Source organism: Bradysia coprophila, assembly GCF_014529535.1.
Source record: "Bradysia coprophila strain Holo2 chromosome IV unlocalized genomic scaffold, BU_Bcop_v1 contig_144, whole genome shotgun sequence".
In the NCBI taxonomy this organism is placed as follows: domain Eukaryota; kingdom Metazoa; phylum Arthropoda; class Insecta; order Diptera; family Sciaridae; genus Bradysia; species Bradysia coprophila.
In genome coordinates, this window is record NW_023503373.1 from 535112 (window position 1) to 549193 (window position 14082).

The window sequence follows — 14082 nt, forward strand, 5'->3', positions numbered from 1 at the left end:
CAAAACGTTAGGATACCGGTAACTGAGATACACATATTTTGCATCAAGGATACCAGTATCCTTACTCAGAAAAAGTGGATTTTCCTTTTACAAAATGTTAGGATGCCTGCATCGCAACTGAGACGTTGCGAGATTCATACCAGCAAGAAATTCCTTATGGGCGCGAAATTACACTAATAAAGTAGGAATTTCGCGTGGCGCGAGATTCCTACTTTAATAGTGTAATTTCGCGTCCATACGGCGCGAAATTACTACTAGCCCTAACGGCGATCCAAACGAGCTATAGCTCAAACAAATCGTCATTCCATTCTGTGAATTTCGTTGAACAACTTTTTTCTCAAAAATTTTTTGTTGGGCTGACATGGCCCTTAGAAAAATTTTCTCCGGAGTTGTCGCGAAAATCGTTTTTTATCAATAGCTCCAACATGCGAGATGTGAATAAAGTCAAATTGTGTACGTTTATGAAGGTCGTTGAGGGGAATATTATTGACCAACAGACGCCGATGTTCCGCCCACCCAGCCGTCGCAACAAGTGAAAAACCTCGAAAAAACAGAAATTTTTGAAGTGATATGGATGGGGATGCAAGTAGCAGGAAGATCTAACCTGGAGTTTTGTAGCTTACTTCACGCGCTATCCACGTTCACCCCACACAACCATACCTACCGTCACAGATAGAAATGAAGTATAAAGATATCTCGGTTTTCATTCCGTTTGCATCTCCGTTTGCTTTATGGATGCAATTTATACGATAGCGCACATGTGAATACACAGGATACAAAAAATAAGTACGGTTAGTGCATAACGCTGTTCATGTGTCCTTACCATAGAGTTATACTCGACAGATGGTATGGTGGCTCCTATGCTTATCAGCACCCAAAAAATAGCGTCGTGTCTTATTTGTTTCTGTAAAATCAAAAAGTCTGTGTTGTTTTTGATGGGTTAGAGCTAGATCGATTATATACATTCGGTTTTGTTAAATTTAAGAGTGAAAGTAAATCTTTTAAACAAAATTTTGGGGAATTTAACGGCTTTAGCTCATTTTATCTCATGACTTCACAATAATAATAAGAATTCTTCGTTCATTCTCATTCGGTTCCAAACTTAGTATCGATTTAATTACCGAATCTGTTACTAATTTTGATCAAGGAATTTCCACTGTTTGCCCAATCTTTTACTTCACTTGTTTTGAACATTTTGCTACATAGAGGACGCCATTAGACAAAGTTCTTCGTTATTTTTCTCGTTTCCCTCGATAACACATTATTAGACGTGCAAGCGACTTTTATAAACAGCATTCTCCATTCTCTTCTGGAGCCTTTTGGTTTCGTTAAATATTAAATAATGCAAAAAATGTTTTCCCGAAAATTTTAACTATAGTTACTGAAAACGCATTCAAGTGGAGCGTACGGTAGAGCATCTATCCACAAAAACAGTCGTTCAAAATGTTATGGCCTTAATTTTATTGGTAAAATTGTTACAACATCATTCATATAAATAAAAAGGGCGTTACAAGTCATACATTTAATGTACCTATAAATAATGGAGTACACCTAAAGAACGTTTCGTTTGAGACAAATAATATTGGTCTAGCACAATGTGGTATAGTAAGTACATTTTTGTGTGTTGGCTTCACAGTCTGTGTGAGATCATATTTTCTTCCTTTTTCTGATAAATCGTTCTACTAGTCCATGTAAAATGCTGCCTGGAATACGTTGATGCTTGTTTATCAAATCTTCGATGGCTTGAGCGACCTATAAAAAATCGATGTCCAATGATTGAGTACAATCGATAAATTCAGGCTTTATAATGTTCCTACCTTTCTTTGCAGTTCCTCTGGAGTCAAATTAGGATCGTGGTGTATTGGTGTGCCGAGATGTGTTCGAAACTTCACTGGAAATCCGCCGTACACAGGTATTACCGGTATCCGGGTCGCATTGTATAGTTTAACGAATAATCGACGTAAAAAGCCAACAGATCGGAACCCTTCTCGTAAATTTTCGGTGAACATCGGTATGATTGGAGCTTTTGCTTCGATTGCCACTTTGGCGAATCCGATTCGTTTTCTCCACAGTAGTTCGTAGTAGTTGTTACCGAATTGGGCCTCAAAAACTCCGCCCGGAGAGATTGCCAACAAATTTCCTTCTTTTAAAATTGTTGCGCACGACTGGACCGTTCCTGGAATGACTTTCATTGCTTGGCTTATTATACCCCAACCTGCGTGAATATCGACTCATTATTTCCGTGCTGAGAAAGGTGTATATTTTCCTACTTACCCGGTAATTTACTTAAAAATCGATCGCCTACGGTATGAACTAGCCTACAAAAAAGAGGACAAACTTTTCAATATCACAGTAGATGAAGAAAGGTAAGTTCACGGAAGTCAGAAAATTCGAATTAATAGAAAACACTGGGAAAGAAGGTGGTAAATTGTCTTGTGACAACGACATACTCACCGGTCCTGTTCGATGCAAACTTTAGCTACTAAATAATACATGTCAATTGGAATGGCACCGTGATAATAAACAATAAGAGCTGGTCCATCCTTCGGGAGATTTTCCATGCCAGTCACCTCATATCCATGATAAATTACAGCATGGGCATCCCACACAGCCGCAACACATTTCCGTGCAACATTCCAATAGTTTCGATCTGTGCTGACAGCTTTGTAAATCACGAATCTGCGGATGAGAAATGATTTTAACAAGTCGTCTGATTGATCTTATTTCAAATTTCGGCAGGTAAATAGTCCACTTCTATTCCGTAATTAGCATAGAATTATTTCGTTTAAAATTTTAATTTAATCTTTTATGCAAATTACGGCAGTTCTGACCTGAAGTTTTAAAACACACAGTAAAACACTAATGAACTTGTGCGTTTCTATGAAACTTGACGATCGGAATTTTCTTTTACAAGTTTTTTAGAGTTACCACAGATTTAACCGGCAAGTTTATCGCTCTATACTCATTATATTAACACTTAACCTACTTAAAGTATAGATCAGTGTTTAATGTAAAATCTTTTACTTCATTTTTTGTAACAAATATTTTCGCCACCACTTATTTTCGTCGTTGCTGCCGATAACAAATGATGCCGATGAACTTTTAAAATGTTATTTCCTACTATTTCTAACAGATGACAGAATTTAATGATTTTCTGATTAATTTTGTAAGGTTTCTGTATTTGAGTCTACATTTTATGTTGTAAAATAAGCCAATAGTGGAAATTGTTGCTCAAAGCAACTTAGTTCTTAGCTATTTCTTCATTATTGTTGATTTTTACAGTTTTTTGTTTAACTTCACACCACTGTTAATTTTCTTAGTTAATTTCCGAGCCCGTATAGATTGAAATCCAGTTGAGGTAATGATCGACTCTGGTGTATCCAATATGACCTCCAAAAATAAAACTAACTACACCAATGAGAGTATTTCCGTCAAGAATTGGCCCACCGGAATCACCTCCAGTGAAGTAGTTATTTTTATTGTAGCAAACTACAGATTTCAGAATATTTAATGCATGCACTTGAGATCAGGAAAAAGATTTTCTTATGGAACAAATACTGTCTATTTAAGCAAACCTTAAAAATTTTATCTAATATTAACGCAACCTATTAAGTTTAACAGCATCGCAATGAGTAGAAAAAGTGTCGAGAGTGAGTAATCAGCATAATGATATGATAGATCTGTTTGTGCTATCATGTTCACTAAGAGAATGACTACATCTAAAGTTTGATTAGGTGTTCTCTTATAACGAAGTGTATGTTAAAACTAATGAAGTAAATATGTTCGTATCAAGCAGTAGACAATACAGAAGCAATTTCACGTCTCACGAAAAGTTTTGCATTAGAAAGCTCAATTGCACTTAAAATTGCTTAAAATTGCCTTGGACGAATGTGTAGTTAGGTATCAATACCGATTGCTTCGTCAAATATTTTTGCAAACTCACATCCGGTGTTGATTTGTTACGATGTATTCAATTACACATATTACATTAACGGATAAAATTAAAATGCAATGGCACATATATACGAGTACGCTGAGAATAAATTATGTGGCGAGCTTGTTTTACTAGAAATGAAGTGTATTGAAAAAAGAGCCTTCTGTTTTGAGGGGAAACTTGTTGTAGGTGGTTTCTAAATGCTAATTATATTCTAAAAATTATGATTGTTATGACTAGTTTCGCTTTATAGTGCGTTTTGTGCCAACGTTCGTACTCACCTATGGAGTTTGTAGATGTACAGAAATACCGATGTGAAGTATATGAGGAACACAAAGATCAATGGCAATGCTACAAAAAACAAATCGCTTGTGATTTAAATATGCCCGTTTTTTGGTATAAATTTAAGTTAATTTACTGAATGTAATTATCAGTGGTGTCAAAATGCGCCATATCCATATGCTGTAGTCTAGATCAACATACTGCCCTGTTTCGTTCAAAGAAGCACAATTAAAATCAAATAGTAAAAGCTCTTGGTCACATTCATTGGTAAACAATATTGTGACCGAATGACACACTTTATCCCACAATTAGCTATTAAGCCTACCTAAATATGATATGACTGTTGTCGTATATGTCATCGATTCGATATCGGTTGCGTTCTCGTTTTCGTTCATTTGGATATGATTGAATTATTTTTACTTCATTTAACTGGATATATTAAAAATATGCAAATTCACGCAAATTTTCATCATACGATCCTTCTTCTTGTTGATATTTTGTTTACTTAATGTTAGTTTAAAAGATTGCGGTGTACCGTTCAGCGTGCACTCACTTTGTTTTTCATTCATTCATGAAAACAACTTACAAAGTGCGATTGTCACAACTCATTTTAAAAATAATTTTGCTACTAAATTAATGAAAATGTATTGGCTAAGCAAAAGAAATAATATTCCATTGTTTTGGTGGGGATGTGTAATACATGAATGTTTATTGAACGTCACATTCGAAATATATAAAAATTCGAAATGCGAAACACCCAGCCGTTATTTTGGTTGTATATAAATCCCCAGGTTCTGAAACTTCTTTTAGAACCTTGAATGTCATACAAAACGGTTCGTCGCTTGTTGTCAACCAACGCACTTCAAGCAAAAGTGGTACTCTAAATAGGGTACTGAAACTTGACAGTGCTCGATACAAAATTTTACACTGTAAAAAGAGTGGGGATAAAATTTCATACAAAATAGTACTCTATTTGGCAGCTGTCAATAATAGCACTTTTGCTTGAAGTGCGTTGTGTCAACGAAATATTTCGGATCAAATAGCAAGTGATACTGAAAAAAAAACTTTATCGCGATACACAGAACAGATAGGATAATTGACCTTATCTGTTTTCTGTTCTTTTGATCCTTTGTTCCTTTGGTATACCAATTGTGAACCCCAAGTTCCTAATTGTCTAATTGTTTTTAGACGAAGTGCCCCTTTACCAACTGCTTATTGAAGCTCCACCTTTAACTTAACTTTTCATTGATTGGAGAGGGAGGACGGCTGTTTGATGTAGGTTCCCTGTTTTCAGGAAGCCTTCCCAAACTCCTATCTAATCTATATCTCGATGCTAAATCATCTGTATGGTATGAATATTCCAATCTTTTTCGTTGTTTTCTGGGTTCCTTCTAATTAATTTCACAGCGACTATTGACCATAGTAGAGCTCATAAGTAATATTATAGACGTTTCATACTAGCTTTACCTGTGCCATGTCATGACAAACATCCACATTATCAACGTTTGTTGCTACCTTTTGCGCATATTATTGGAAATCTGGAATGTAACAATACTGGGCCTGGCGGTTATCATCTTGCTAGACGTCGATTTGAAATGTATGGTAGAATACGAAGTTTGCGGTTTAACTGCCCCGGAATCGAAGCTGGCTGTTACAATTAATGCAATGAACATGTAAATAGCACCAATAAATAGCAATAGCAATAAACAAAATATTATTAATACGTTTAGTTAATTCCGCCATCAATTTTGCCAATCTGTAAAATTTTTCGATTGTTTTTCTTCAATTACAAAGCATTCTTTTTCCGCTTTCTAAAACTCAAGCTTCTCCTTTTTTATCGTTTGTCTACTTGTTTTGCTACTTTATTTCCTAATGATTTTCTAAGTGTCGATGTCAAATGGTACGTTATACCCTTTTCAAATATAAATTTTTAATACAAAATTTTAGACACAAATTCTTCAAAAAAAAAAAAATGCCAACGACACGCGGTGTTCCCAAGCGGTCACCCATCTAAGTACTAACCGCGCCCAATGATGCTTAACTTCAGTGATCGGACGAGAACTGGTGTATTCATCATGGTATGGCCGTTGCCGACGAATTCGTGTCGTTGTGTGAATAACGTTGTTATGTGAATTCAACGAGTAAATAAAAAATAAAATAAAGTGCCGTAATGTATACAACACACACGTTTCGTGTTTCTTTTTAGAAATTTTTTTTCAAAAACACCTTTATTGGTATGAACAGTACAATCTTAACTATTTGTTAATTTATTACTAGGGTTGAGTTGTACTATCTTCCTTTTACTTGCGTAATTAGAAGAAAGTAAGACTTGTGTGGGTTTTACGACCCAATGGTCGAGTCCCTATGCGGTGTGCTGTTTTCATCCTTCATGTCAGTTCGTGGGGTTTAACACGTTTCAGCCTCCTTATTTCATTTGTTATATCTAGTAATAAGATGGCTTCTACGTTGGTGTGGTGAAGCAGTCTTTTTTCGTGTTTGATGGCGTTTTCCCGAATTACATCGGCAACCCATTGTATTTTTAAATCTTTGTGAATTTCTTTGTTTGTCACGTAACGATATGCGTTGGTGATCATGCGAAGAAAGTTGTTTTGACTTGTTTGGATGATATCTGTGTTTGATTTTTTAGCACAGCCCCAAAGAGTAGAGCCGTACATCCAGATAGGTGCGAAAATTGATTTGTAAATCAATCTTTTACAATACAGGTTAAGTTTAGAGTTGTATCCGACTAACCAGTACATTTGTCTCGTTTTGTGTTTGATTTGCTCAGCTTTTTGCTTCACATGATGTTTCCAGTTTAGTTTGTTGTCCAGGTTTAATCCTAGATATTTAGCTGACTCTGCCTGCGGAATGGGAATTCCATTGAGGTAAATGCGGAGATTGCTGTTTATGTGACGCAATGCGAAAGTGACGTGATTAGATTTTGACTCATTGAGTTTTATTTTCCAATCGATGGTCCACTGATTTATTTTATCCAAAGCATTTTGTAAATGTTTAACTGCCTCCGACTGCGATGTATCTGTTGCCATGATCGCTGTGTCGTCTGCGAAGGTTCCAATGAAAGAGTTTGTGGTTACAGGTATGTCAGTTTTAGAAAATGAGCTCTCACAGGCGCTACATGTTCGTCGGAAATCATAACGGCTACACCAATTTGTACGTAAATCTTTATTCAGTTTATTATCCATCAACAACGTTAAGCTCTCGGCAACGGCCATACCATGATGAATACACCAGTTCTCGTCCGATCACTGAAGTTAAGCATCATTGGGCGCGGTTAGTACTTAGATGGGTGACCGCTTGGGAACACCGCGTGTCGTTGGCATTTTTTTTTTAAATTCACATTCCTGAGTTGTCTGATTTCTTGTCAATGCAGTTTGAATGGAAATCTTGGCAGACCTGCATGGAACTCTGAATATCTTTGAAAAACTGCAGTGTAATAAGTAACATCAAATCACTTCAAACATTGTTATGATGGGACAAATAATGTAATCTTAAGACAAAATTTGCTGGCGATCCAATTTATCTGCAGTTTTGACACAATCAATCAATTCACTTCTGTTACAAGGAGTTTGAATGGTTATCTATTGATAAGATATAGGCAATCGCTTTTGTATAAATATTAATATTTAATACTAAGCTGTTAGAGACTGTAGTTCTAAATAAACCATTAAGAAGTCAATTTTTATTCGTTAATTTTCATTTGAAAAATCCGTTGTCTTCGTCCACCGATATGGGCCTATTTCAACAATTCTTTGTCGTTGTAGCTCTTTGTGTAGCCGCCTCACATCAACAAACCTGTTCGCTAACATCAAATCAAGATGTTGCGCCAGGATCGGACATAGGAGCTAGTTATGGGCAACCGTAAGTGAATTTTTAAATTGACTAAGAAAGAAATTTCGTCGAAAGAATTTAAAGATAATAAATTTTCAATCAGAGTGGGAAACTGCTGTAACATTTGTAATAGCACGCCAGGTTGTAGAGCCTTTTCCTGGAATGCTCATGAGGGTAAAAGAACAAAATTAATAGTGGGAAACCAAACCAAACTTTTAAGTTGTTCTTAGGATCCCCTGCATTATGATTTATGATTCATGAACCACAAAAATAAAGTGTTGGAAATACTTGTATCAAATCAAGTAACAAATTTTACAACTGAAGAAGGTTCATTCGCCTGTAATAGAGGGCTCAATAAAGAAATTTAGTTTGGTTTCTTCAAAATCGTAACACTTATTTCTTCATTTCTAATTAACTTTATCATTTCATCAGGTGGAACTTGCTGGCTCAAAGTAATATGACTGATCGAACGTTTTGCTTACAATAAAATTATTTTTCTCCATTAATTTAAACTTTGACAGGGTGCTACATCGCCTGTAGTTTGGGCTGACGGAGTTACTTCCGGAATTTTATCTGGTGGAGGTGGTGGTGCATCGATGCATCGAATTGACAGCAGATATTTTAAAAAGCAAAAATCACATTGATTTTGCAGGTCTTATTACCTGGGATGAATTTGTTGCTGCATTAACAATAAACGCGTATCCAGCACCCTCACCGATTCAATACACAACTTTCTTAGATGGATTACCTTACGGCCTAATAACAACCAGACAAGAAGCCGCTATGGCTCTCACACAATTCATGCACGAGAGTGATGGTCTTCGTGCAAGACGAGAATATGCCTGCGAGCACACTGGCTGTCCTGGACATTACGCAACACCCGGATGTGACGTACCTGGCCAATTCTACTTTGGAAGAGGATATATTCAGTTGACGTGGTGCGGTTACAATTATCGTCCGTTCTCTCTCGATTATTTCGGTGACGATAGGTTGAGATTCACTCCAGATTTGGTAGCAACCGATGACAATTTGGCTTGGGACTCTGCGTTCTGGTTCTGGAGAGTAAGATTGAAAGGCAAACAAATCGAATTTTTCATTACTAATTCACAATGTCTTGTCCATTGACTGGTAGATAAACGTGCACAATTTCCAAGGAGTGCAACAAGGTCATTTTGGTGCGACAACTAGAGCTATTAATGGAAATCTTGAATGTGACAATCCTGGCGGTCATCATCTGGCCAGACGTCGATTTGAAATGTATGGTCGAGTACGAAGTGTTTGGGGTTTGGCTGGCCCCGGAATCGAAAGTGGTTGTTACAATTAATTGCAAAGAACGAAATGTAAATATCACCAATAGCAATAAACAAAATATCTATTACCTGCAATTATCTGCTTTTCTGCTTTTTTCAACACAAGCTTCAGTCTATTGTTTTTATTCATGTTTTGCTACTTCCACTAGAGAATTTTCTTACTTCTGACAAGCATTTTACGGCCCTAACTTTTTACGTAAAAATGTGGGACACCAATTCTTCGAAAAAAAAACCACATAGATCTGGTGTATTCATCATAGTATGGAGTTGCCGACGGATTCACGTTGTTGTTGGATTTATAAAATGAATGAAGTTCAATAAATGTTTCAGGCGCCGTAATGTATGCAACACATTCGTTTCGTGTTTTTTTTTTTTTATGAGTTCTCACAGGCGCTACCTGTTTTCGCAAATCACAGCGTTAACAATTCGTACGTGTAACTTTATTTAGTTTATCATCCATCAACAACGTCAAACTCCCGGCAACGGCCATACCATGATGAATACACCAGTTCTCGTCCGATCACTGAAGTTAAGCATCATTGGGCGCGGTTAGTACTTAGATGGGTGACCGCTTGGGAACACCGCGTGTCGTTGGCATTTTTTTTTTTAGTTTTTTTTTATTTAGTTAAACTTGGATGTTAGTTCTTACTTCTCATGTTGCTATAAAAAAACACAATTGCTGTAAACAAGTGACCAGAATACACAAACAATAAAATCAAACTTCGTCAGTTCATTGATTTGAACTTGTTCTACTTAAATATTCGTTTTTAATCCTTACAGTGTCCGAGTGTAATTTGAAATAAAAAGATCCAAATAACCAAATTAATTATTAAAAAAAAAACAAAAAAAATCTGGAGATGCGGGGCATCGATCCCCGTACCTCTCACATGCTAAGCGAGCGCTCTACCATCTGAGCTACATCCCCATGTCTATACCGGTGTTTAAGTTACAAGTCTATCGCTGATATACGGTATTTCATTGGTATGTGAAACCCGTTTCTGTGTGAGTGTATGTTGAGTTTCTTATTAGTGAGTTAAAACTAAATGTTGGTATACTAGAATTCATGACGCGATTGATATACAAGTGAAACGGTTTGGCTGAATGTTGAGGATGTAGAGTAACAAATTCATCTTGAGTTCGTTACGTCTTAGATTGGTTTGGTTTAACAACCGTTGTGGTTCCAGTAAATGAAAAACTAAATTATTCATTGGCTTGAACTTACGACAATTGATTGATATTTTCGGATATTTTTGATGGTTGACTTATTTTCAGCCTCAGTGTTTTCCCAAATAAAAAATTAAATGTGTACTCGCCGTACCAATCCATTCTCTACATCGTATAGTAGCGTACGTAAGGAAGTCTTTATATCTGTCGGCTTGGTCAACGATTTTTTGAAGAAAAAAAAAATCTAAGGTAAAGCTATCACTTTTATCAGCCATTTCGATGTTTTAATAAAATTTTAAACAAAATAAGTAGCAGACCTCTCTCTGTCTCTTCTCTATAAATCCAATTCAAAAGAATATGTTTCCATTGCTAAACTTTATTTATCTCATTGATACCACACAATTTAGGGCACACTTCAGTTACTTACTTACTTGTGCCAACAAGGTACTGATCCACATTAATTTCTTTAAAATCTTGAAGTTTATTAAGCAATCTTCTGATGCAAATAACTAATTCCCATGGAAGAAAATCGTTTAGAACCCAAAATATCTCTCGTAAAACAGGTGAAATGACACGGTAAACTGCATCCGGTTCAGCTGAAGTTATTGCATCAACGAGAGTATCGACCACTTGTTCGGGAAACTGAATGACAATTTTCGGGTCAGACACCAAATTCACTGTTCCTTTAGCAACTTTCACCAAGGCTTCACGACCATACGCATTTCTAACCTCTTCGCTCGACTCTTCAAATCGTTTGAAAGCAGCTTTGATAATATTTTTTGGATTTAGCAATGGAGTCTTGTAAAACCATGGATTCACATCGATGGCTGTAACACCGAATGGAGCTAACTCTTCCTGAAGACCTTCGGTAAATTTTGCTGTTGCAGCTTTCGAAACAGAATACGGATTAATTCCGTGTATGTTCGCACGGGCTGCAATCGATGACAAATTGACTATTCGTCCTTTCGATGCTCGTATTAATGGAAGAAATTTTCTTGTTACTCGAATAACTCCCATTGTATTTACTTCCATGTGAGAATCGTATGGGTCAAGAGAATTCTCTTTAGACCATTCAATCGGTCCACTTAACGCGATGCCGGCATTGTTCACAATTGCAAATAATTGATCCACTCCAGAACTAGAATCATTCAGTACTTGTTCGACTCGTTCATAAGCGGATGATATCTCATCTGGGCTCGTTACGTTCATTTGGATAATAACAATACGATTAGGATATGGTGCGAGTGCCAGCAGTTCTTTGGCACCTTTTCCATTCGCGTCGAGGCAACCAGCAAAAACGAAAAATCCGAGTCTGTTCAATTCTATCGAAGTCATATGGCCAAAACCTGAGTCACATCCTGTTAGTGCAAGACAACCATTAACATTACAAATATAATGACCAAATGAGTTAAAGGAACATACCGGTTATCAGTACTGCTTTTCCTGTCGGGTTGACTCTGGGTAGAACGCTTTTGCATAAGAAGTCTCGTGTAATTTTTCTAGCAATCCACCATGATATCGATGCAATTACAATCAAATTAACGAGCCATGAGATAAGAAAGTACCAGTATCTTTGGCTGACAGTCAAATAGTAAAAGAGAATCAAACTCACAACAACCTTCACCCAAGCCATAACTATTTAAACTGAAATTTTGTTTCATTTTTTCACTTATCTTATCCACACTCACTTCAAAACTCACCAATAATCTTTTTCTGATAATAATGAGATATTTGAATGAATTTGGTTTTAGTAAATAAAATTTTAGTTGATACGATTGGGTGATGTTATGCCCTTTATGAACAAATTGATTTGGATATGTTACGGTTACGAAACCTAGAAGACATTCCCTGACCCATGTTACAGTTAATAGATTTGAATTAGAGTTGATGGTGTGGCTTGCTATCAGACAATAAAGTTTTTTCTGAGCTAACGCTTCGCGGTTTCGCTGTCCTTTGTAACATGAAACAAAAATGACTTGCAAAAACAATGGTAAAAGAAGGCAAATAGAAGAATAGCCATTATAACATTAAAGACATTTAGAGAAAGGAAAAACATTAAAATGGACTTGTTAAGCTGTGATTGTCAAACCATTTTCAATCACCACATGCAATTCGGTACGTTGACAACAACGAAGACAACAGTTACCTGACTACTTTTAAGTGTAGGCTTCACTTAAGTCAAGGAAAAATTCACCGTGGTACACATTCATGTAGAGGGCCCTAAAAGTATAGCGAAAAATGAAGGACTGCAGCTTACACTATGGTGGGTGCTTTCATTTGAGAGACATTCTTATCCCTGATATCAAACGGAACGAAATCCCACATTGGTATGTGATGAACACTGTTTCTGTGGGTATGTTAAATGTATCATAACACTTGATTCATTTACAAAAAGTTGTTTTATAAGGTAGGTTTACGTTAAATAAGCAAATTTAGTGTAATAAGTGTAATTTATCAGAGCAATTAAGAAATATTTAAGAGGAAAGAAAAAAAAATCTGGCCCATGGGAGGATCGAACTCACGACCTTCGCGTTATTAGCACGACGCTCTAACCAGCTGAGCTAATGGGCCATGTGCAGAGACGCCGTAAATTCACAAATGGCTCTGCGATATGATTTTATTTAAACACATGATGTATGTATGATGGTGTTTCACAATACTGTGAGAAGATTGATTGGCAGTTGTGTTTGTGTGCGCTCTCAGAAATGTTACATTTGAATTCTTTGAGGTTGTTTTAACTTGTAAATAATTAAAGTTGTTTTTATGAATCAAAATAATTTTGGAATGTAGAAGTACAATGCAAGCGAATGCGTTATAAATTATTGTAACAGTCTCTGATATCCCCGTTGCACTAAAACATCAATATCATTACGAGTAAAGGTGATTTTGTAGCGAATCCAATTAACATGGTGAGATTTAATGCTTTGTAAAACCATTATTTTTCAATTGCGAATTGCCTCAAATATTTACAGGTCTATAAAGAATTGACAAATGAAAAAAAAAAAAAATAAAAAAAAATGCCAACGACACGCGGTGTTCCCAAGCGGTCACCCATCTAAGTACTAACCGCGCCCAATGATGCTTAACTTCAGTGATCGGACGAGAACTGGTGTATTCATCATGGTATGGCCGTTGCCGAGAGAAGATGTTTTTTTGTGTAACATAAGTTTGTTCACAATGACAGTGATATCGTAGAAAATCAAAATAATCTAATTGAATAAAAAAGAAACGTTGAATAGTGAATACACTGTTTTTAGGAATCATACCACAATCGCACAGTATTGTCGAATCGGTCAATATCACGGCTTAGCCTAGTGTTTTACACTACACCTAACTTATGTTTGACAAAAAAATAACTTCTCTCGGCAACGGCCATACCATGATGAATACACCAGTTCTCGTCCGATCACTGAAGTTAAGCATCATTGGGCGCGGTTAGTACTTAGATGGGTGACCGCTTGGGAACACCGCGTGTCGTTGGCATTTTTTTTTGGTTACTATTTACTTTGTCTATTTTAGAGCTGTAGAAATTTGAGGCACTTT

At 36.4% G+C, this 14082-nt stretch overlaps 3 protein-coding genes and 7 non-coding genes across 10 annotated transcripts; 4 read left to right on the forward strand and 6 right to left on the reverse strand.

Moving 5' to 3' along the window:
* Positions 1-1437: 1437 nt before the first annotated feature.
* LOC119071266 (transmembrane protein 68) lies at positions 1438-4918 on the reverse strand. Its single transcript, XM_037176126.1, has 7 exons — positions 4542-4918; positions 4353-4421; positions 4216-4285; positions 2455-2679; positions 2275-2318; positions 1818-2215; positions 1438-1752 (listed from the first exon to the last, which is right to left on the reverse strand). Exons 1-7 carry the CDS (start codon positions 4609-4611, stop codon positions 1648-1650), a joined length of 981 nt encoding a protein of 326 aa, XP_037032021.1. The 5' UTR covers positions 4612-4918; the 3' UTR covers positions 1438-1647.
* A 1271-nt stretch (positions 4919-6189) lies between these two features.
* LOC119071420 lies at positions 6190-6308 on the reverse strand. The gene has a single exon (XR_005086646.1). It is a non-coding gene; the product is annotated as a 5S ribosomal RNA (ribosomal RNA).
* Positions 6309-7437: 1129 nt separating this feature from the next.
* Positions 7438-7556, forward strand: LOC119071429. Its single transcript, XR_005086654.1, has one exon. It is a non-coding gene; the product is annotated as a 5S ribosomal RNA (ribosomal RNA).
* A 340-nt stretch (positions 7557-7896) lies between these two features.
* On the forward strand, positions 7897-9396 carry LOC119071279 (endochitinase At2g43620-like). Its single transcript, XM_037176145.1, has 6 exons — positions 7897-8095; positions 8169-8239; positions 8498-8517; positions 8587-8654; positions 8716-9127; positions 9198-9396. The coding sequence occupies exons 1-6, from the start codon at positions 7965-7967 to the stop codon at positions 9387-9389; spliced, it is 894 nt and encodes a 297-aa protein (XP_037032040.1). The 5' UTR covers positions 7897-7964; the 3' UTR covers positions 9390-9396.
* A 457-nt stretch (positions 9397-9853) lies between these two features.
* LOC119071430 lies at positions 9854-9972 on the forward strand. Its single transcript, XR_005086655.1, has one exon. It is a non-coding gene; the product is annotated as a 5S ribosomal RNA (ribosomal RNA).
* Positions 9973-10227: 255 nt separating this feature from the next.
* Positions 10228-10300, reverse strand: Trnaa-agc. Its single transcript has one exon. It is a non-coding gene; the product is annotated as a tRNA-Ala (tRNA).
* Positions 10301-10911: 611 nt separating this feature from the next.
* On the reverse strand, positions 10912-12191 carry LOC119071246 (D-beta-hydroxybutyrate dehydrogenase, mitochondrial-like). Its single transcript, XM_037176084.1, has 2 exons — positions 11962-12191; positions 10912-11897 (listed from the first exon to the last, which is right to left on the reverse strand). The coding sequence occupies exons 1-2, from the start codon at positions 12170-12172 to the stop codon at positions 10963-10965; spliced, it is 1146 nt and encodes a 381-aa protein (XP_037031979.1). The 5' UTR covers positions 12173-12191; the 3' UTR covers positions 10912-10962.
* An 845-nt stretch (positions 12192-13036) lies between these two features.
* Trnai-aau lies at positions 13037-13110 on the reverse strand. The gene has a single exon. It is a non-coding gene; the product is annotated as a tRNA-Ile (tRNA).
* Positions 13111-13557: 447 nt separating this feature from the next.
* On the reverse strand, positions 13558-13676 carry LOC119071431. The gene has a single exon (XR_005086656.1). It is a non-coding gene; the product is annotated as a 5S ribosomal RNA (ribosomal RNA).
* Positions 13677-13903: 227 nt separating this feature from the next.
* On the forward strand, positions 13904-14022 carry LOC119071432. The gene has a single exon (XR_005086657.1). It is a non-coding gene; the product is annotated as a 5S ribosomal RNA (ribosomal RNA).
* The last annotated feature ends 60 nt before the right edge of the window (positions 14023-14082 follow it).

Bases quoted from the DNA above. Each gene is read 5' to 3' on its own strand.
- LOC119071266 (XM_037176126.1), bottom strand. From the start codon at position 4,611: ATGAACGAAAACGAGAACGCAACCGATATCGAATCGATGACATATACG. The intron at 2,319-2,454 runs GTGAGTATGTCG...TCTTTTTTGTAG, and splicing joins GTTTGCATCGAACAGGACCG to GCTAGTTCATACCGTAGGCG. The intron at 1,753-1,817 runs GTAGGAACATTA...GATTTTTTATAG, and splicing joins CAGAGGAACTGCAAAGAAAG to GTCGCTCAAGCCATCGAAGA.
- LOC119071279 (XM_037176145.1), top strand. From the start codon at position 7,965: ATGGGCCTATTTCAACAATTCTTTGTCGTTGTAGCTCTTTGTGTAGCC. The intron at 8,096-8,168 runs GTAAGTGAATTT...ATTTTCAATCAG, and splicing joins GGAGCTAGTTATGGGCAACC to AGTGGGAAACTGCTGTAACA. The intron at 8,518-8,586 runs GTAATATGACTG...AAACTTTGACAG, and splicing joins GTGGAACTTGCTGGCTCAAA to GGTGCTACATCGCCTGTAGT.
- LOC119071246 (XM_037176084.1), bottom strand. From the start codon at position 12,172: ATGGCTTGGGTGAAGGTTGTTGTGAGTTTGATTCTCTTTTACTATTTG. The intron at 11,898-11,961 runs GTATGTTCCTTT...TTGCACTAACAG, and splicing joins AAAAGCAGTACTGATAACCG to GATGTGACTCAGGTTTTGGC.